This window comes from Musa acuminata, unplaced genomic scaffold (assembly GCF_036884655.1).
Source record: "Musa acuminata AAA Group cultivar baxijiao unplaced genomic scaffold, Cavendish_Baxijiao_AAA HiC_scaffold_1088, whole genome shotgun sequence".
NCBI lineage: Eukaryota > Viridiplantae > Streptophyta > Magnoliopsida > Zingiberales > Musaceae > Musa > Musa acuminata.
In genome coordinates this window covers 10,001-28,736 of record NW_027021302.1, presented here as the reverse complement: position 1 = coordinate 28,736, position 18,736 = coordinate 10,001, and the positions used below count along the sequence as shown (strand labels likewise).

At 42.4% G+C, this 18,736-nt stretch overlaps 3 protein-coding genes across 6 annotated transcripts; 2 read left to right on the top strand and 1 right to left on the bottom strand.

Moving 5' to 3' along the window:
• The first annotated feature begins 1,475 nt into the window (after positions 1-1,475).
• LOC103985715 (trihelix transcription factor GTL1) lies at positions 1,476-5,429 on the top strand. 4 transcript variants are annotated; one of them, XM_065177941.1, is made up of 3 exons: positions 1,476-2,432; positions 3,122-4,652; positions 4,733-4,876. In XM_065177941.1, the coding sequence occupies exons 1-3, from the start codon at positions 1,567-1,569 to the stop codon at positions 4,739-4,741; spliced, it is 2,406 nt and encodes an 801-aa protein (XP_065034013.1). In that variant the 5' UTR covers positions 1,476-1,566; the 3' UTR covers positions 4,742-4,876. The 4 variants fall into 4 exon arrangements, with proteins under 4 accessions (XP_065034013.1, XP_018682039.2, XP_009401789.3 ...); XM_018826494.2 differs by having other exon boundaries at positions 4,730-4,876; XM_009403514.3 differs by having other exon boundaries at positions 1,478-2,432; positions 4,744-5,429.
• A 96-nt stretch (positions 5,430-5,525) lies between these two features.
• On the top strand, positions 5,526-13,981 carry LOC135666382 (SH3 domain-containing protein 2-like). Its single transcript, XM_065177942.1, has 10 exons — positions 5,526-5,972; positions 7,318-7,440; positions 7,528-7,597; positions 7,749-7,900; positions 9,434-9,535; positions 10,794-10,994; positions 11,084-11,146; positions 11,297-11,449; positions 11,571-11,645; positions 13,550-13,981. The coding sequence occupies exons 1-10, from the start codon at positions 5,913-5,915 to the stop codon at positions 13,664-13,666; spliced, it is 1,116 nt and encodes a 371-aa protein (XP_065034014.1). The 5' UTR covers positions 5,526-5,912; the 3' UTR covers positions 13,667-13,981.
• Positions 13,982-15,440: 1,459 nt separating this feature from the next.
• LOC103985717 (GATA transcription factor 5-like) lies at positions 15,441-17,206 on the bottom strand. Its single transcript, XM_009403516.3, has 2 exons — positions 16,579-17,206; positions 15,441-16,493 (listed from the first exon to the last, which is right to left on the bottom strand). Exons 1-2 carry the CDS (start codon positions 16,867-16,869, stop codon positions 15,696-15,698), a joined length of 1,089 nt encoding a protein of 362 aa, XP_009401791.2. The 5' UTR covers positions 16,870-17,206; the 3' UTR covers positions 15,441-15,695.
• Positions 17,207-18,736: the final 1,530 nt, after the last annotated feature.

Sequence of the window (18,736 nt, the reverse complement as noted above, 5' to 3'; positions counted from 1 at the left end):
TATTTATTTATTTATTTAAAAAAAAGTTTATTCATGCTTGATTTGCTTTGACTTGATTTAAAATTTCAAAGCAAAATAATCATTTTGTCTTTTGATGCATAGAGGATTTAAGGAGAATTGATGAAACATCATATTTTACCTTTTAAGCAAAAAGATAATTTTGATGACTCAATCTTCGTGGTCAAATCGTGGAGCAACAAAGATTATTATTGGTTTTATAAGAATTATCATAAGATTATAAATGTTTCAGGATGAATCCAATTTGTCAAACTCGATGCTTGCCTGCTAAAATTCGAACTACGTGATTAACATACTATCAAATCGGACAATGGCCAATCCCATTGGTGAGAACACTTTGTTTGACATATATCGAAAGAACAATTCAAGCAAAATATAAATCCAATTGGTACTGAACATAATATTATATGGTTAGACATTTATTATCTAAGTCTTATAGAAAATTAAATTCTTTACACAACAAATTTTCGTAAATATCTTATTAATTAAGATTAACATTTTGATCATATGAGATCAATTATAAGTATCATCGAGTTAATCACAACTTAAGGATATATTTCTTTATACATCCTTTCACTTAAGCTTCAAAAATCTTCATTCATGCATTTTCTTAACTCTTTCTTAACCCATTAAACAGAAACTCAGAAATATCAATAATTTTGTTTACCTGAATTACTCTCCTAACAAAACACATATAGCTAAGAATAATCAGATCATAATTTTTGATGATTTTTTTAAAAAAAAATCATTTCCATATCAAGAATTCTTATTCCCCAAAAATACTGCCTCCAATACTCATAAGCAATTCAAAAGCGGAATGCATATGAATAGGTCCCTTCCATGCTTTCGGAGATCTCTCCTTTGTGGGGGAGGAAGTCATTAATGTAAGACTTGCATTTGAATTCCTCAACCTTGGAGTTCAGATCGGGGGATCGATCGATCATATGGGAGGGATCGGTGTCGCGCATGAACCATAGATTCCTCTCTTTCGTATATAAACTCAATCTTATGGGCACAACTGATCCAAGTAGGAGGTGAAGAGCCTCTCTCTCTCTCTCTCTAACTTTAGCATAAAGAATGGCTTGGCTGTTTCATAGCGAGAACAGTGGGCGAGAGAGAGAGAGAGAGAGAGAGAAAGAGAGAGAGAGTCGTAACGTGACATGATGCCATAATTGCCCGGCACGTTCTAAGCTCCCTTGTGGGTCCCATGTACAGCTGTGGCGATGTGTGCCCATATGCCTTGCCTACTCTCCACTTCTTCCTACCACCTCATCTTATTACCACAGCCCCTTATTATAACCCTCCTCGCATAAAGATGACAGTACAACGTAATGTGGTCTCTATCAACTATCAATCCCATCCATTTCAAGCTCTGCGGCTAATTAATATATTGTTACCGATGTGCTATACTAATAGTTCATAAAGCCTGCAAATCTTGTCTTACAACTCTCCTCCCCTCCCTCGCTGCCTCAAGTCGCACCACCTTTGGGTTTTAACTATTGTTAGGCAGCAAAGCAAAGTAAGCCTCTGACAGCGCAGCATCTCATTATGTTTTGTCATTTCCCATCACCATCGTCATCATCATCATCCATCTTCTCTTCTGCTACCTCCACCCTGACCTCGTTTCTTTACTATTCCTTCCTTGTTACATATCATCTGTGCATCTCATATATATGGTGTTTTAGCAGTCTTTTTCTTGGTTTTTTTTTTGCTTTGCCTACACCCTCCCTTTGCCTCTTCTCTCGACCTTTCTTTCTCTTCTGCAAGCTCTCGTTTTTATTGTTTTCGCTCCATGTACTGATTCCTGCAATCCCCACCGCCAGTACCTCCTCTTCTCTATCTCTTGCCCCACTGAGGGAGGGGCAGAGAGGAAGAGGGAGTTCAGTTGGCAACACTAGTAATAGAAGAACTTGTAGTAACTGCCCAAAAAGGCGTTGTCGAGAGCTGAAAGGGGAAACAATTTGCAGCGCCATGCAGCAGCAACCACAGCAACAGCAGCAGCCGCCGCCGCAGCTGCAGCAGCAGGGCGGGTCCCAATTCGGTGCCGATATGGCCCCATTCGCGCCCTCGGGGGCCAGCCCCCCGGCTCACGTGCTCCAAATCCCCGGCGCCGGCCCCCTCCATCCGCCGCCGCAGCCGTCGTCGCAGCTGGTGGAGACCGCGCCGGCGCTCGTCAATCGTCGGCCCCCGGCACCCACGGATGCAGCCAATTTCGATGAGTTGGCCCCCGCCGTGGCCGGGGGCTTTCACGACGATGAGGCTCTCACCGTCGGCTACGAGGCCGAGCGCGGTGGGACGCCCGGGAGCCGCTGGCCGCGGCAGGAGACGCTCGCGCTGCTCAAGATCCGCTCCGAGATGGACGCCGCTTTTCGAGACGCCACCTTTAAGGGTCCTCTCTGGGAAGAAGTCTCCAGGTAAAAGCCACATTCAATTCACACCGCTGCGTACCTTCCTTCAAAATGCGGTGTCTTAAACTCCTCCCTCCTCCTCCTCCTCCTCCTCGTGTGATGCTGCCCGTGTCCCGTGAAAAGAGAGATCACTGACCTCCGGAGAGTCTTCGACGGTTTTCTTGGGATCTAGTTCACCAGCTTCGGGTGCAGAATTCTTAGAGACAGCTCTCAGTTTCGTACCACGGATTACACTGTAGCACTGATGTAAGGCTTCAGGTTTTGCCTCAGTAGGAAACTGAGAGAGAGAGAGATGGGTGGGGAGGGGGGGGGGGGGGAGGGGGGCGCGGTGTTTTCCCCAACTCATGCCTTCTTCTCTCTTTCTCGTTAATGTATCTGAGTACTAGGGGGAGGAACCACCCCTGCATCGATCCCGAGCTAACTTGTGAGAGCAGTTTTAGAACACCGGCCGATGACGACTAATGCAAAACGCATGCACTCCGATCAGCTCAGTGCAGCCATCGAGGCGCATCTATTGTTTGTTTTAGTTTTTGTTCTCCCCACCTATTCCTTGGAGCTCTTTTCTTCTTATCTAATTCGTTGATTGAAGTCATGATGGTCAAAATCTTTGGGTGTTAACGCATAGCCTCTTCTAGCTGTTGTTTAGTACTCCTTTCTCATTTTATCCTCCTCTTGCTGTGGGTTTTGGTTGGCAGGAAGCTAGCGGAGTTGGGCTACAAGAGGAGCGCGAAGAAGTGCAAGGAGAAGTTCGAGAACGTACATAAGTACTACAAGCGCACCAAGGACGGCCGAGCCGGCCGCCAGGACGGCAAGACCTACCGCTTCTTTAACCAGCTCGAGGCTCTCCACAGCAGCGGTGGAGGCGGCGCCACCACGCCCACCGTGACACCTGCCATGCTTCTCACTACCACCTCCCCAGCCCAGATTAGCTTCACCACCGCCCCGGCGGGCCCCCCAGCTACTAGAGTCCAAGCTTCGTCTGTCTCCGCCGCGGCCCCACCGCCCGTCGCGACGCCATCTTGGGTCGTACCTGACCTTGGACCACAAGCGAACTCGAGTTTGGCTGCAGCGGGGATCAGCTTCTCGTCAGATTCGACCTCCTCTTCGTCGTCGGAGTCCGACGACGAGGAGACGGAAGATGCCGGCGAGAGTCGGGAAGGACGGAAGAGGAAGCGCAGTGGGGGGTCGAGGGCCAGACAGCAGATGATGACCTTCTTCCAGGGCCTGATGCGGCAGGTGATGGAGCGGCAGGAGGCCATGCAGCAACGATTCTTGGAGGCGATCGAGAAAAGAGAGCAGGACAGGTTGATCCGAGAGGACGCGTGGCGGCTGCAGGAGATGGCGCGACTCAGCCGAGAGCAGGAGTTGCTTTCCCAAGAGCGCGCTATGGCGGCGTCCCGAGACACTGCGGTCATTTCCTACCTTCAAAAGATCAGCGGCCAACCTGTCACATCATCGTCTGCCGTTCCGGCCAGTGCCGTTGCCATCTCCCTCACACCACTCCCTCTGCCGCCGTCGCACGCTCCGCCCCCGCCACAGCCACCACCTCAGCAGCAACAGGAACACCAGCAGAAGCAAGGGGATCGGCATCACACGCCAAAAACCGACGTCACGGCGACGCAGCGGGTGACCGTCAGCTCGGAGCCCGAAGAGGGTCATTGCTTCGAGCCAGTGTCGTCCTCGAGGTGGCCCAAGGAGGAGGTACACGCGTTAATTAAGCTTCGGAGCGGGCTCGGGTCGAGGTACCAGGAGGCTGGGCCCAAGGGTCCGCTTTGGGAGGATATCTCCGCCGGAATGCATCGGCTAGGGTACAACCGTAGCGCCAAGAGATGCAAGGAGAAGTGGGAAAACATCAACAAGTACTTCAAGAAGGTGAAGGACAGCAACAAGAAGCGGCCGGAGGACTCGAAGTCCTGCCCCTACTTCCACGAACTTGAGGCACTCTATCGTAAGAAAACGCTAGGTAGTGACATCGCCGCAGGCGATCCTGGTGGCGGCAGCAGTGCGGTCGGTCAACAGAAACAGGAGCAAGACACCAATCCCAGCCCACTAGGACAGCAGCAGCAGCGGCATCCGGCTGTGGCCGAAGGCCAGAATGGCGACAACAACAAGAACAACATAAGTGGTGGGAATCCTGAGGCTGGAGGAGGGTCCACAGTTGTACAAGTGCAAACGAGAAATGGACAACAGCCACCGAGCTTCCCTGATCAAGAAGGAACGATGAAGGTAAGAAAGGCTTCATTCCTATTGCTAATCATACACGATTCAGTAATAATTTCAGATACCATTGGGTTTGAAGCCAGAAGACGTTGTGAAGGTACCGACGGAGCAAAGGCACCCGCCGGCCGTGATGGATGAACACTACAAGATGGACAAGCCCAGCAGCGATAATCTGGACCAAGATGACGACTACGAGGACGAGGACGACGAGGATGAGGTGCAGTACAAATTACAGTTCCAGCGGCAGATACCCAGCGGCGACACCGCGATTGCAACGACAGCGGCAGCTACAGCGACTGCATCAGGCACCTTCTTGGCCATGGTTCAGTAGCCTTTCGTCAAGTACCGCCATGCACGTCCACACCTTGCCATCTGCATCTTAACATCACAAATACTACCTCCTCAGTGGTTCGATATATCAGAGTTCTACAGTCCTTAGCTATTCATTGATTTGTTGTGGAATAACAATCCTTTCTCCCGGCCGAACGCAGTAATAAGCTTAAGCAAGCAGCTCTTACGAGAACACAGGCAGCGAATTCGGCACCGGGGGCGGGGAGTGCTGAAGAAACTGGTCGTACATCCACACACACTGCCTCTGCATGCATCTCGATCTCCCTTTCTGTACTCTCTTCCACAACTACAGAAGAGGTTTCCTGATGGTAGTTTGCACTCTTAAGATGTATATTTCCTTTTACTGTCATTATTGTTCAGTCTGGATTGTCTCTGTAATCCCCTCGGCATACTTTATGAATAAAGTCAATTTTTAAAGCTTTTCCCCTTAAATATCATTCATGTAATCACCTTACAGTGTGAGTTAAACAAGTTACGGTGATTGCAGCAGACCCCAGGAATGCTTATGTGGCTACCCAAGCTAGCCTAATTCACCAAGAATCGAGCTTAGTCAATGAGGCCCGAGTCCGAGAACGCAGCTCCGAGTTAGGACTCATGTCGCGTTGGGTCGACCCGTACGCCACTGAGTTGTGGCCCAGCATGAGACAGGCCTTATATGCAAAGCACACCAAAGGAGAAGTAGAAATTTGTGCTTCGCATGATCCAATTTGGCTCTTATTATGTTTGAATTCAATTCTATACTTACCGTTGCCTAAATAAAACCCGATTCGATTTAGAACTGCCCAACAAATAAAAATAAGCTTCCGATCTCGGCCCCCCTCTCTTCCTCCTCGTCTTCCTCCGCCTCTGCATCCGTGGTGTAGATTTTGATCGACTTCCGGGCCATTTCTTGGGCGCTCGCCTCCGTGGTGTTGGATGGAGGCTATTAGGAAGCAGGCCTCCAAATTCAGGGAGCAGGTCGCCAGGCAGCAGCAGGTAATCCACGCTTCCTGGATCTTTCTTCATCTCCCCCTCTCGTTGTTGCCGTCTGGCGTTCTGGCTTTGGTTCGTCTCGCTTGCGTTTCGATTCAAGCTGATTTGCTATATCTAGGGCGCCGATTGGCGAATCTCGAGAAGGTTACTTTTTGGGGGTTGATTTGTTCTTCACCAAATTGTTTACATTGCATGGTTAACGCGATCAAACACTGTTGAAGGATGGCCGTTTTTGTTGAGCTTTTTGGCGTTAGACTCTCGTAGCCTTTTTTGAATTTGACGGGAGCCGTGATCACGATCAAGGGACGTTCCGGTTGATGTTTCTTGCTGCCCATCCTGTTGTGTTTTGCTCGATATGGACAATGATTTCTCTGACTTCAAAATTACAAGAAAATGGCAACTCGTTAATTATTTTGGTGATAACCCTAAATGAGAATAGCGGATGATTCCAAGACCCCCAAGTATGGAAATCTGATTGGATCTGGAAAATTCATGTTTGAATAATTTTTGTGCTCTGCAGGGATTCTAAATCTTATAAGAACGAGACATATATCTGTTTTACCTTGATCTTATGATGTCACTAGGATCGTAACTGAGAATAGCCAACGATACTTTGTTGCTTTCTTGCTATTTCCACGCAGGAGCCCGGAGACCAACAAAAACTTTCCTATTGTCTGTGCTATATTGCAAAATTCACCTTAGCAATTATGCTTGTGCATTTATTTAGACTAGTCTAGGACCTATTTTTGCTGATGATCGCTCAACCTAGCTGCCTTCTTTTTTAGATATTGACATTTTCTCAAGGGCTCGGCAATTGATGACATTATTTGTTCTCTTTTTGTAGGTTTTCATCATTCCATAAGTTTTCCTTTGTGTACCTTCATTTCATATTAGGTTTCTTTTTCTTTTGGAGACTCATGACTGTGTCCCTGATTTATCTCATTTGCAAATACCCGTTTCTCTTCTTAGATCACTAAAACTCTGTGTAAATTATCTATAGTTGGCTATTGTGTTACACTGGATGTTAGAAGAATCATATGTTTTTTTCTACACTTACAAACATAAGGAAAGTCTCGCATTCTGTTATTGTAGCCAAGTTCATCACAGATTACAGAAGAATACACCTTTAGAAAAGTATGATGTACACGGACTCATGGTCACTGCATCATTTATTTTATTTGGACTTCTCTATGGTCTAGTTCATAAGTTGAACATATATGTCACCTTTCTTCCATGTCTCAACAATAAGCAATTTATCTACTTGCATGAATTGGGAATGTTTGCTGAAAGTATCAAATCATATTTGTGGATATAAGCAACATCTTAATTCCAGTTGTTGCATCTACAGGCTGTTTTCAAGCAATTTGGAGGTGGTGGATATGGAAGTTCTGATAGTATATTTTCAGATGCAGCGGAATATCAGCAGCACCAAAAATTAGAAAATCTTTACATATCAACTCGAGCTGCCAAGGTTGAAGGCCCTCTACTTTTTTTTTCTTCTTCTCCATTGTCTTTTCTTACCTTTTTGTGTAAAAGCCTCTTGATCATTTTCTTCCAGCATTTTCAAAGGGATATAGTGCGTGGTGTGGAAGGATATATCGTCACAGGATCCAAACAAGTTGAAATAGGTAGTCTTCTTAATTATGTGTTTGTTTTCCCTTCTGCTTGTTCATCTATTGTTATTTTTCATGAAAGCCAAAGTTCATTTTTCACAATAGTCATACTACTATTTTAGCTAAAGTAATACATCTTGTTTCTAATCAAGTCCACGTTGCATAGGCAATAAATTATCTGATGATAGTAGGAAATATGGTGTTGAGAACACCTGCACTAGTGGGAATACACTATCGAAAGCTGCTTTATGTTATGCGAGAGCTCGTGCACAAATGGAGAATGAGCGCGGCAATCTACTGAAAGCTCTTGGTTCCCAGGTTTTGTGATTCACTTGTTCCCCATGTTATACAATACTTTCATGCTCTTCTAGTAATCTTGTCGGAATTATTGGGTCATAGAATTGATACAGTTCTGTCCAAAAATATTTGCTTTCTTGTTTAAAGTTGTAATGCTTTTTACCTTTTTCTTTATGTGGTGGATGTAAAGTTGACTGTCAATATGCATCCGATATTGTGCAAACTGGCTGATGATTATTCATCTGACTTGTTATCACTAGCCATTCTAATAACTACTTTTGCCTTCTTCGTTTCTTGCACATAGTTGGTTTCTACTTGCATAAATTATCCCTGCTCACACGTTGCACCTTTTATAGAGCACATTTGACATGTTGCCAAATATGGTTACTGTATTAATTTATTATTGGTTTTTGACTTCAGGTTATTCCAAAAGCCTTTTAATTTACTTGTGCCTAGTAAATCCTTATTGTAATCACTTTAACTCCATAGTATTTACAATTATGACCAATTTGGTCTCTTGTCCATCATGCCCTTTTAACATGAGCAAGGCCTTGGTTCAATTTGGATTTCATATATTTAACTCTTGTTGAACCTAAATTTCAATTTGTAGCTCTAATTCACCTAATGGATTGTACTTCTTGATTATGTACATGCTGTAGTTTTGGATGCAATTCACTTTTATTTTTTCTCTCACTCTCTTTCTCTCTCTTCCTCAATGTCTTTGAAAAACTGTAAATGACAAATAGCCAAATAGATGCAAGATAGCTGTTTAGCAACCAAAGCTGTTCAAAAGGTAATTAAAAGCAAGGTTCGCCGTACCGTACCGTACCGGCGTTTCGACCTGAGCTCGGTACCGGTACGGTACGGTATACCGCTCGGTACACCCAGGTGTACCGAGCGGTACACTCACGCGTACCGAGCACTGTACACTGCTACAGTGTTACTGTACACTGCTACAGTGTCAGTACGGTACGGAGCGGTCCGCGTACCGCTGGCCTGTCGGACCGGTACGTACCGCCCGTACCGGGCGGTACAGTCCGGTACGGCAAACCTTGATTAAAAGTATATAAATATGATATATACTAAAGATTCAGGACAACGAATAGTTTGAATTTATATTAAACTTTAGGTGAGTCAACAGAACATGGAAAATATCTGAATTTCCTGCTTCTGTGCACGTTAATGGTCTCTTCCTTGAGTGCCAAATGAGTGACAAGTAAAAAGAAGCTGAGAATTTGGAAGATGGAGACTGAAAGAAAATTCATATTTACCATGAACATGTGACTTAATGCTTATTGTTGGAGCCATTAGGGAGTTGGCTACTTAGCATCCCTCTTTACTTCATTAGACTGGTATTTCCATTTTACTTCATTTGCCAATTAGTTCTCATTTTCTGTAGTTGTGCACATATGTAAGTTCTGCAGATCTTTCTATATTGGAGTTCCTGAGAATTAGTGATGGTTATATAAATTCAATGCTGTCTGACACTATTTGTGCATTGCTAGATGCTTCCAGTCAAATGATCTTATGCTGGAATAAAACTTTCCTTTCTAGGTTGCAGAACCACTAAGAGCCATGGTAATGGGTGCTCCATTGGAAGATGCTCGACACCTTGCCCAAAGATATGATAGGGTGCGCCAGGAAGCTGAAGCTCAGGTAATCCTGTTACAAACTGGTAGATTATGCTTCTATTGGATGTTTTCTGTAGACACCTGTGAATTTATCACTATTGATCAACCTTGGTTTCTTTAGTTACTTGTATTGTTTTTATGAATTGTAACTTGTATCTCCAATTTTTTCACTTTTCAATTGGATTTATTTTCATACATATACAACAAAAATATGAAATTACATAACTTCTTGAAAGAGATGGAAATATTATGCATTTACTTTGATTAAATTACTTTATCGTACGTAACTTTTTGAAAGGTCTAGCATGCAATCACTCATACCTCTTGAATAGTCATACTATATGATTTGACTTCATCTACATAGTATTTCTATCTTTTAACAGTTCAATATTCAATTACAGAGATGTCATGGGGGTATTTATGCACTGCTTGAATCCTAAACTAAGCACCATGGAATTTAGTGATGCAATGGTGCATAATAGATACTGTATCTATGCATGTACATTTCCTCTTTCCAACTGGACTTCGAAGTAGACACAGTCACAGTACATGTATCTATGCAATCAACCTCTACATTTGGAGACTCTTGAAATCCATAACACATGGATGGATGGTATATATATATATATATATATATATATATTGTAATCCATATTGTATATTGTATATGTGAGCCTCTTCTACTGTTTGTAGAATGGATATGCAATTTACTTACCTAGTAATACAAAAATCTTACCACTAGGTTTTTTAAATGGGTATGAAAATGGTATGCTTAACAATTGCCAAAATGCTCATCCTACCCAATTTCATGATTTTTTTCTCGATGTATGTAAGATAAGTGGCTAAAAGAATTTGTGAACTTGCAACTTGCAACCAAGATTCTAGGGTACGAATTTGATGTCCATGGTTGTGTATTGCATATTCCACATGCAATTTCTTAACTGTTGTGGCCACCTTGGCAGGATAAGCCTCTTTGGTGATTGGGAGAAAAGCATCTTAACAGGAAGGCATCGAATAGGCAAATGTTGGTTTTTTAGGCACACTGAGTCTCCGTATGGATGCGATTTTAGTGCTGAAGTTTTCATTGAATATACCTTGTCTCAAGACCTTTTCCTTCATTTGGTGCTGTAATTCTCCATCTTAATATGGACAAACTTCAAGCTCTAAGTATTTTAATGAACTTAAAGCTATAGTTATTTAAAGCGGAAAGTTTATTTTTTTGTAACACCAGAAAGTCTATCTACAAAACTCCCTTGTTTGAAGATATACTTGATTCCCAACAGGCAATTGAAGTTTCAAAGCGCCAAATTAAAGTAAGAGAAACTGTTAGCAGTGGTGATAACATTTCAAAGCTAGAAGCTGCTGAAGCCAAGCTACAAGAACTAAAATCTAATATGGCAGTATTGGGTAAGGAAGCTGTTGCAGCAATGACTGCTGTGGAAGCCCAACAACAAAGATTAACCTTACAGCGGCTTATTGCTATGGTATTATCTTTATTTATGCCTCCAATTATCTAGATTTCATGTTGCTATTCTTTGCTTCATGTCTAACTTGCAAATTTTTCCTTCCACAGGTCGAATCAGAGCGCACTTACCATCAGAAGGTCCTACAAATTCTTGAACAACTTGAAGCAGAGGTACACTAGAAAGCCACTGCTGTTTAGTCAAATCAATATATTCTTTCTCTTGCCAAATTTACATTATACATGCATTAGCTGTATATAGAAATTTTCTAGGTGGAGAAACAAACTAACTTGTTTGACTCTGCTGATGGATTTGATTCATAGATGCTATCTGAGCGTCAAAGAATTGAAGCATCTCCAAGTCCAGCCTCAGAAAACTTTATGCCGCCTCCACCATCATACGAAGAAGCCAATGGCATGTTTACAAACTCAACTGTCGATGGATTAACAGAATCTGTGGAATACTTTTTAGCTGAGGTAATTAAAATGACATATATGTCCATTTCTTATGAAGTTGTGTTATAACAGTCATTAGGTAGTTTGAAAAGCTTTGCTGTCCTGACTTATGTGCATATATGTATATTCTTTGTACTGCAAGGTAATTCATTCATATCAGGCTGAGACAGATGTGGAGCTTAATCTTTCTGTTGGCGACTATGTTGTTGTACGTAAGGTACAGAAGTTCTTCAAATGCTTTCTACTTCCATGTTATACATTGACTTCGCGGGGTCTCTCTCTCTCTCTCTCTCTCTCTCTCTCTCTTTACCTCCTGTCTCTCTAGTTTTTACCTATGCAAATTGTGCAAAAAGAATATGGTATTTCGATGGTTCGCGGAAAGTTCATTGGGATTAAAGATTTCCATGATGAATAGAAAGTACTCAAATTAAGTTTTCTTAACTAATGGTCTTGTTCCAGCATAATTTTATTTGAAATGAGAATCTTTAATTTGTGAGCTCAGATTATCTGGAAGCTTACCATCGGCTTATTGACTTATTTGTATCTTTAAGATGAATTACATTTTTCCTTGAGCATAGGTTGTCAGTTTCTGGTTTTCTTTTCTTATAAATTCTTCCCAAGGACAAAAGTGTTGCCTGCAGGAGCTCAAGTTGTACTCAAAAGAGTAGACCTCTCAAATTAGCCTCCTAAATTTGATCAAATCCATAAATCGTTGTTTTGTTAAGTTTAGGAGAATAAAAATATGAGAATAAGAGCGAAATTATAACTGAAAAAGAGTTTGAGAAAGTTTAAGAGAATTGAAAGAGAGGGGAAGGAAAGGGTTTAAAAACCTTTTAGGTTGCCTCCAACGGTAAAATTAATCATTTGAAACCCCGATACAGATCGATTACGGTCGGTTTCGATCGTTACCGCTCGGTACAAGTCGATAACGGTCAGATTTTGACTGTTACCGCCCAATACAGTCCCGTATTGCCCGATACGGGATCAAAACTTTGGTATCGCCTAGTAGCGGGCAGTTCGTGTGCCAATAAGCTCTCGGACCGGTACATACCGCCCATACTGGGCGGTACATATCAAAATTAAAAACCTTGGTATTTCGATGGTTCGTGGAAAGTTCATTGGGATTAAAGATTTCCATGATGAATAGAAAGTCCTCAAATTAAGTTTTCTTAACTAATGGTCTTGTTGCAGCATAATTTTATTTAAAATGAGAATCCTTAATTTGTGAGCTCAGATTATCTGGAAGCTTACCATCGGCTCATTGACATATTTGTATCTTTAAGATGAATTGTATTTTTCCTTGAGCATAGATTGTCAGTTTCTGGTTTTCTTTTCTTATAAATTCTTCCCAAGCACAAAAGTTTTGGCTGTAGGAGCTCAAGTTGTACCCAAAAGAGTAGACCTTTTAGCTAACTATACATTTAAAATTTTATTTAAAAAAATTTCCCATTCATAGTTTATAACCTGTATGAGAATTTGGCTGGAGGTCTAAAACATTGACATCATGTTGACAGCTGAATTTGGAATCTTGTCAACTTGTCTCATGTAGCCTCCTTGTTCTTAAGTTTTGCTTTATAATTGATCCCATTATAAGTTTTTGATGATTTGTATGTTGATTTTCATATGAAACAAGTATATGAAGTTTACATAAGAGTGACATCGATCAACTATTAGCACACAGATATAACTAGTATCTGTATTGACACTGTCTGCATGCTTTTATCAGTCAATGCCAATGTGTACAAGCTAAAACTAACTGCTTGTGGGTGAATCTGAAAGTTATACCGTTAGATTCCCACAGATTTTCTGTTTTTGTTCCTTTTTTTCTATTTTTGTTCCTCAAATTTTGTGGTGGAAAGTTGTTCCTCCCAAAAATTTTAGAAAATTGGACTTAGTCTTAACAGACAAAACACTGGAACATTGTTACCAAACATGTTCTGTGTCATCATAAGAAAACGCAGATTTTCATTCTTTCCGACAACAAAACAGTAGTTGGCTAGTCGACGGAGAGTGCAATATGCACATCTGCCTTTGTTTCATGTTCTTGTTGTTTAAACATACATACCATAGTGAATGTGTTTCATTTATTACCATCAGATTTATCTGTTTATTTATTCACAGCTATCAAACAATGGTTGGGCGGAAGGTGAATGCAAAGGAAAAGCAGGTTGGTTCCCTTCTGTATACATTGAAAGGCGGGAGCGTGTGCTCGCAAGTAAGATCGTTCAAATTCTGTAAAAATATTGCTCAGGGAGGTCGGTCTATTCATCTGGGTGTTGTAAGGTGTTGCAATGTTTGGGCTTCCATAAGCTGAAACCTAGCCATATTTGCATCTTCAGTTCATTGTTTTGTTCTTCCCCCCTTACGTTTCATCTGTCAATTTTGATGCCCAATTTTGTCAACTGATTACATGATTATGTATTGTGTATCTGTCCAAAATCAGGTGGATTATGCAGGGAAACAAAGTTGTTTGTTTATCTATAAGTTGAGTTGTCATGACCGTCTTTGCTTCGCAAGACATTTATACTATGGATAATGTTGCGATGCGCCCAATAGAGTTTTAATTTTTTGCACCTTTTTTTCATGAGTTATGACCATTCTCAGCTTTTGATTCTCCCAACAGTGTATGATGTATATTGGCACATGATGAAACAGTTAAACTCTATGATTGATTCTTGTCTTCTACCAAGATAAAGATTTGAGTTCTGAAATTGTCAAACCATGTTTCTTTCTTGAACTCTCCCCCTCTCTGTGTTTCGTTTGTTTCTGATAAAAAGGATTGTAATAATAATAATAATAGTAGTAGTAGTAGTAGTAGTAGCAGTAGCTGTAGCAGTACTGGTAGTAAACAGATCACTAAAGACATCCGATTCCATAGAATGACTTGGAAATGCAAACGTGAAATATCTCAAGGCAAACTCGATGATGCTTATTATATTCTACTACTTTGGTCTGGTGCAGCAATTATTACGGCACGCCAGCATCCATCTTTTCGAAAGGTTTTACGAAAGCAGAACACTGCTTCCTCAAACAGAAGAGAACACTATGCAATTATTATTATTATTATTATTCATCAGTTGATGAGGATGCAATTAAAGCTCCAGAGATACCAAAAGGCGGTTTCACGTCATTGACTCAATGGACGGTCAATATCACATGCAGCCCATGAGTCAACCGGTAGAACTTCATATTTATTATTTTAAAAAAATAAAATATAGTTAGTTATATATTTTAAAATATAGAATACGTAAATAACATTATTAATAAAATTTATAATATAGTAAGGATGGTCTCAAACGCACTTTAACTTTGTCTTCGGACATTGTTGTCCCAACTATTCTGCAAAGCCAGTTGGGCCTAAAAAGAAGATCAATTAAATAAAAAAGTAAAAATGAAAAATTCAACAGTGGCAAAAATTAGGAGAAAAATAAAACAGAATAACTCTTAAATTCCACCAAATGATTGAGGAGGTGGAGGTGTCCGGTCACATGTTTGTAGTGGGAATTGGTGCGTTTCTATTCATCTCATTATTTTCACATTGGGAGGATGTGATCGGTTGTTGCCTTTGGCTCCGCTCCACCCACCATATTTCTCCATATACCAAACCCACTAAGACCAGAGGAGGCATCCATCCTTCCACAGACCCATCGATCACATTCTAATCGTCAAATAAGCTCTTAAAAGGTTAAAATATTTTTTTCTTTTTGTGCAAAATTAAGTCATGAAAATAATAAATATTTTTTCTAAAAATGGTCCAACGAAATTTTGAGCCGTCAGATAAAAGAAAACTCAATCAACAGAACATCGGTGTCCTGTGACGGGTCACCTCCTTTCTGAGTATGAGCTGAGAAGTTGCGTCATGGGATCAACGTGATGCTTGGAACGGGCAGCAGGAGACGCATGTTGTCCACTTGTTCACGTAAAACAAGTACGTGCTGCTGCCGTAGTAGCAGTAGCTGAACCCACGTACCCATTACAAGCCAAAACAAAAAAGCACCAGCAGAAGCAGATGTAGCAGTAACGGAGCCAATCACATTAGCAAGCATCTCTGCTCAATCCGCAACAGGGTGCGGTATAGAAGCCACTGCATACGAACAGAGATGATATCTATCGATCGACCACTCTACCTATCCATGTCTAAATCTCCATTTCGCCCTCACAAGAAAGCAGTTGTAGTCTTGCAGAGAGCCTTCCCCACCTTTGCTTAAAGACACAGAAAGCTAAACCGCTAGCTGAGTAGAAGAAGCGTTACACGAGAAGGATGGCACTACATAACGTATAAGTCAACCGGCTCGGCCGGGCCAGTGGAACGGGTCGAGAAGGAGGTGACAGGCGGAGCCGCCGCTGCCTGCTTTTTCCGGCGCATCTCGAGGACCTTGCGGTGGCAGTTAGAGTGGACGTGGCTGACGAACGTGGGGCTGCACGCCGGGCGGTACTCCGGGAGGAGGCGGCCGGACTTGAACCGGACCCCGCAGGCGTTGCAGAGGGTCTTGGGGCCGAGCGGGCCGGCCCTCCACTGCGGCGTCTTCTGGGCGCCGCAGTGGGTGCAGCGACGCTCGTTGGAGGCAGCTGCGGACGGCGGTGACTTGGGCTTTCGGCCGCGCTTGTTGGGTTTCTGCTGCTTGTCCGGTGGCAGGCTGCCGCAAAGGAGGATGCTTCTCTCGCCCGCGGCCGAAATGTGGTCGGTTACTCGGTGGAAAGATAGAGCGGGAGACGAGAAAGAGGACGCGCAAGAGGAGGAGGTTGTGGTGGTGATGGAGTCGGAGGAAGATTCTGCGAAAGGGAGCGGCCTTGACACGGACCAGCAGCCTGCGGCTGTCCGGGAGCGCTTGCTCCGCTTGGCCCTGACCGGCACCACGGCTTCGGTGGAGAGGACGCAGACGGTTGGGCTCACAGACGAGCCACCTTCGATGGTGTAAGCGCGGCAGCTCTCGGCCTGGGTCTCCGTTTCGTCTGGGCTTCGAGGAGCCGAAGGCAAGGGAACGACGCCCGGGCACGACGAGAACTCCGGAAGGGAGTCGTCGATGATGAGAGAAACCCATTCCAACTCTTCCGCGTCGTGCGCCTGAACACATCAAAGCACAAGAAATTGTCACAAAAAATCGATCTTCCTTTCTTCTGTTGGTGGGGGCATGGAGAACAGGACCCACCGGGAGACTGATTTCGGAGAGAGGCTGGAAAGAAAGCGACGAAGAGGAGGAAGGAGAAGGCGAGCCGGAGTTGGAGTCCTCGGTTCCCTTGTGCTCCGCTTCCTCCCCCTCCTCCTCTGCTCCCTTCTCGTTCTCGATGAACTCAAGGTTAAGGAGGTCGTCAACGGAGAACTCCTCCCCCCAAAAGTTCCCATTTCCCACAGCCCAAGCCACATCCTCGTCCGAAACCCCGTGACTCCCCTGCTGCTGCGGCTGCTGCTGCTGTAGCAAAGAAGTCTTCGGGGCCTCCATCCCAACGTCCGGAGCAAGGGAAGACCAAAGGGGGCAAAGGGAAAGAGAGGAAGAGAGGCAGGAAGAGGGAGTAGAAAAAGGAAGAGATGGTGAGCGTTTGGTGGAGCATCGAATGGCCGCCCCAAGCCCGTGAGCGTTACAAACAAGCGCGCTGTCGTTTGTACATCCCTTCCGGCCTCATCCCTGCCACTACTACCAGCAGCAGCAATTACTACATCTCTTCCGCATTTCCCGTTCGCCTGTCCTCTGTTCGATGCTTTGCCTCTACGCCTGACAACAAAAGGAAGGGGTGCCGCCCCATCAATTCCCAACAGTCCGTCTCTTTTGACGCTACTCTTTATTGATCGATCGTTGCCAAAAGAACTCGTGTCAGCTGATTTGGTTTTAAATACAATGCGGTCTTCAAAGCGCTGTTAGACTATAATTACTGATTGATTGAATAAGTAGAACAAGTAAATGTAAATTATGCATCAACTATATTAAAAAGTAAATGTTGGTATCAAAATGATTTATTACTCCCATAAGGTAAAATTCATCTGACCTCGTTTATTATCTGAAGTACGTCATGTCACGCATCTAGATGAATCCGTGGAAGTGTTTTAGTTGAACATCACTTCAAATCCCATCTCGATAAGAATACAAATCTTTTGAATAAAATGACATTATATAATTATGTTATATATATTTTTTGAATAAAAAATATTATACAATTATGTTATTAGTATACTCATCAAAGCTTATTAGCAAAGAGTACAAAAATAGATAGATTAATTATGCTTATGGATATGAGTACATGTGAAGACTCACTACTCTCGTAGTACATGTGAAGATGGAATAAGAGATAGGATCTAAGTTCGTTACACTCTCGCAATACCTTCGTTAAGGATTATTTATTATATTTATTTACTTATATATATTTATTTGATAGCATGTTTAATCTTATTTTTATTTATTTTTGCTTGAAAAATATAAATATGAATAATTTTCAGAGTGGTAAAGTGATCATTTACCAAATGGACAAAACTATCTCAAAATAATCTATTTTTTACGACTATCGTCTATTTTTGCAAGCTAATATATGATATGAAACATTAATCATCTTAGCACATTAGAATCTCTCAAGTGTCATAAGGTTGGATGGAGGCTTCGGGTAGTGTCGAACATTGATTGTATTCATAAATTTGCATGTAAAGCCTATGAGTACTTTTGTCAATGTGCTCATCACTCATCGTGTAGTTGTTTGTGGATTTGTGACTATTTGTTTATATTTTAAAGTTCTATTTTTTTCTTTTCTCTCTTACGAACTATATGTTTACTGAATTGCTTGTAAAGCTTTAATTTTTTTATGAGATATCGGGATTTATCTACTATTTGTTTTTAAAACTAATCAATTTATTAATTTATAGGTATTTTAAGTGTTGAGCGAGGTTAGGCTGACCCTTTGTAGACAAATAATGCAAGGCTATTCTATGAGTTAGGTAATTCCAACTAAATCTATAACATCTGGGATCAAAGTAGATAAACGATTGAGTAAATAATGAAAGTTCATAATCTCACCATGGTGAAGCATTGTGATAAATTGAACAAGATGGGAAGCTGAACCATTACCCCAAGCAACCACAAGTGGCTATAAGTGTAAAGTCGCTCTCAAGTTGTTGTAGCCATTTAAGAGGAGCACGACACTGAGGATGACATGAGAAGTTAACAAAGGAATTACAATTTGGATCACCAATTGGAAAGCACAAGAGTCACAAGGAGAGACTTATTGATATGGAAATCAGTTTGATATTTTTGAAGTGAGCTTAGAGGAACTATAACAAGACCAACGAATACTCTTTAATGTAGAAAACTTGCGAGAGAAGACAAT

What these genes read in the sequence shown, in the direction of transcription:
- LOC103985715 (XM_009403513.3), top strand. Translation starts at nt 1,567, where the DNA reads ATGTTTTGTCATTTCCCATCACCATCGTCATCATCATCATCCATCTTC. An exon ending in CTCTGGGAAGAAGTCTCCAG is followed by an intron (nt 2,433 to 3,121) that starts GTAAAAGCCACA and finishes TTTGGTTGGCAG; the next exon opens with GAAGCTAGCGGAGTTGGGCT. An exon ending in ATCAAGAAGGAACGATGAAG is followed by an intron (nt 4,653 to 4,725) that starts GTAAGAAAGGCT and finishes TTGGGTTTGAAG; the next exon opens with CCAGAAGACGTTGTGAAGGT.
- LOC135666382 (XM_065177942.1), top strand. Translation starts at nt 5,913, where the DNA reads ATGGAGGCTATTAGGAAGCAGGCCTCCAAATTCAGGGAGCAGGTCGCC. An exon ending in TATCAACTCGAGCTGCCAAG is followed by an intron (nt 7,441 to 7,527) that starts GTTGAAGGCCCT and finishes ATTTTCTTCCAG; the next exon opens with CATTTTCAAAGGGATATAGT. An exon ending in GCCAGGAAGCTGAAGCTCAG is followed by an intron (nt 9,536 to 10,793) that starts GTAATCCTGTTA and finishes GATTCCCAACAG; the next exon opens with GCAATTGAAGTTTCAAAGCG.
- LOC103985717 (XM_009403516.3), bottom strand. Translation starts at nt 16,869, where the DNA reads ATGGAGGCCCCGAAGACTTCTTTGCTACAGCAGCAGCAGCCGCAGCAG. An exon ending in TCTCCGAAATCAGTCTCCCG is followed by an intron (nt 16,494 to 16,578) that starts GTGGGTCCTGTT and finishes TGATGTGTTCAG; the next exon opens with GCGCACGACGCGGAAGAGTT.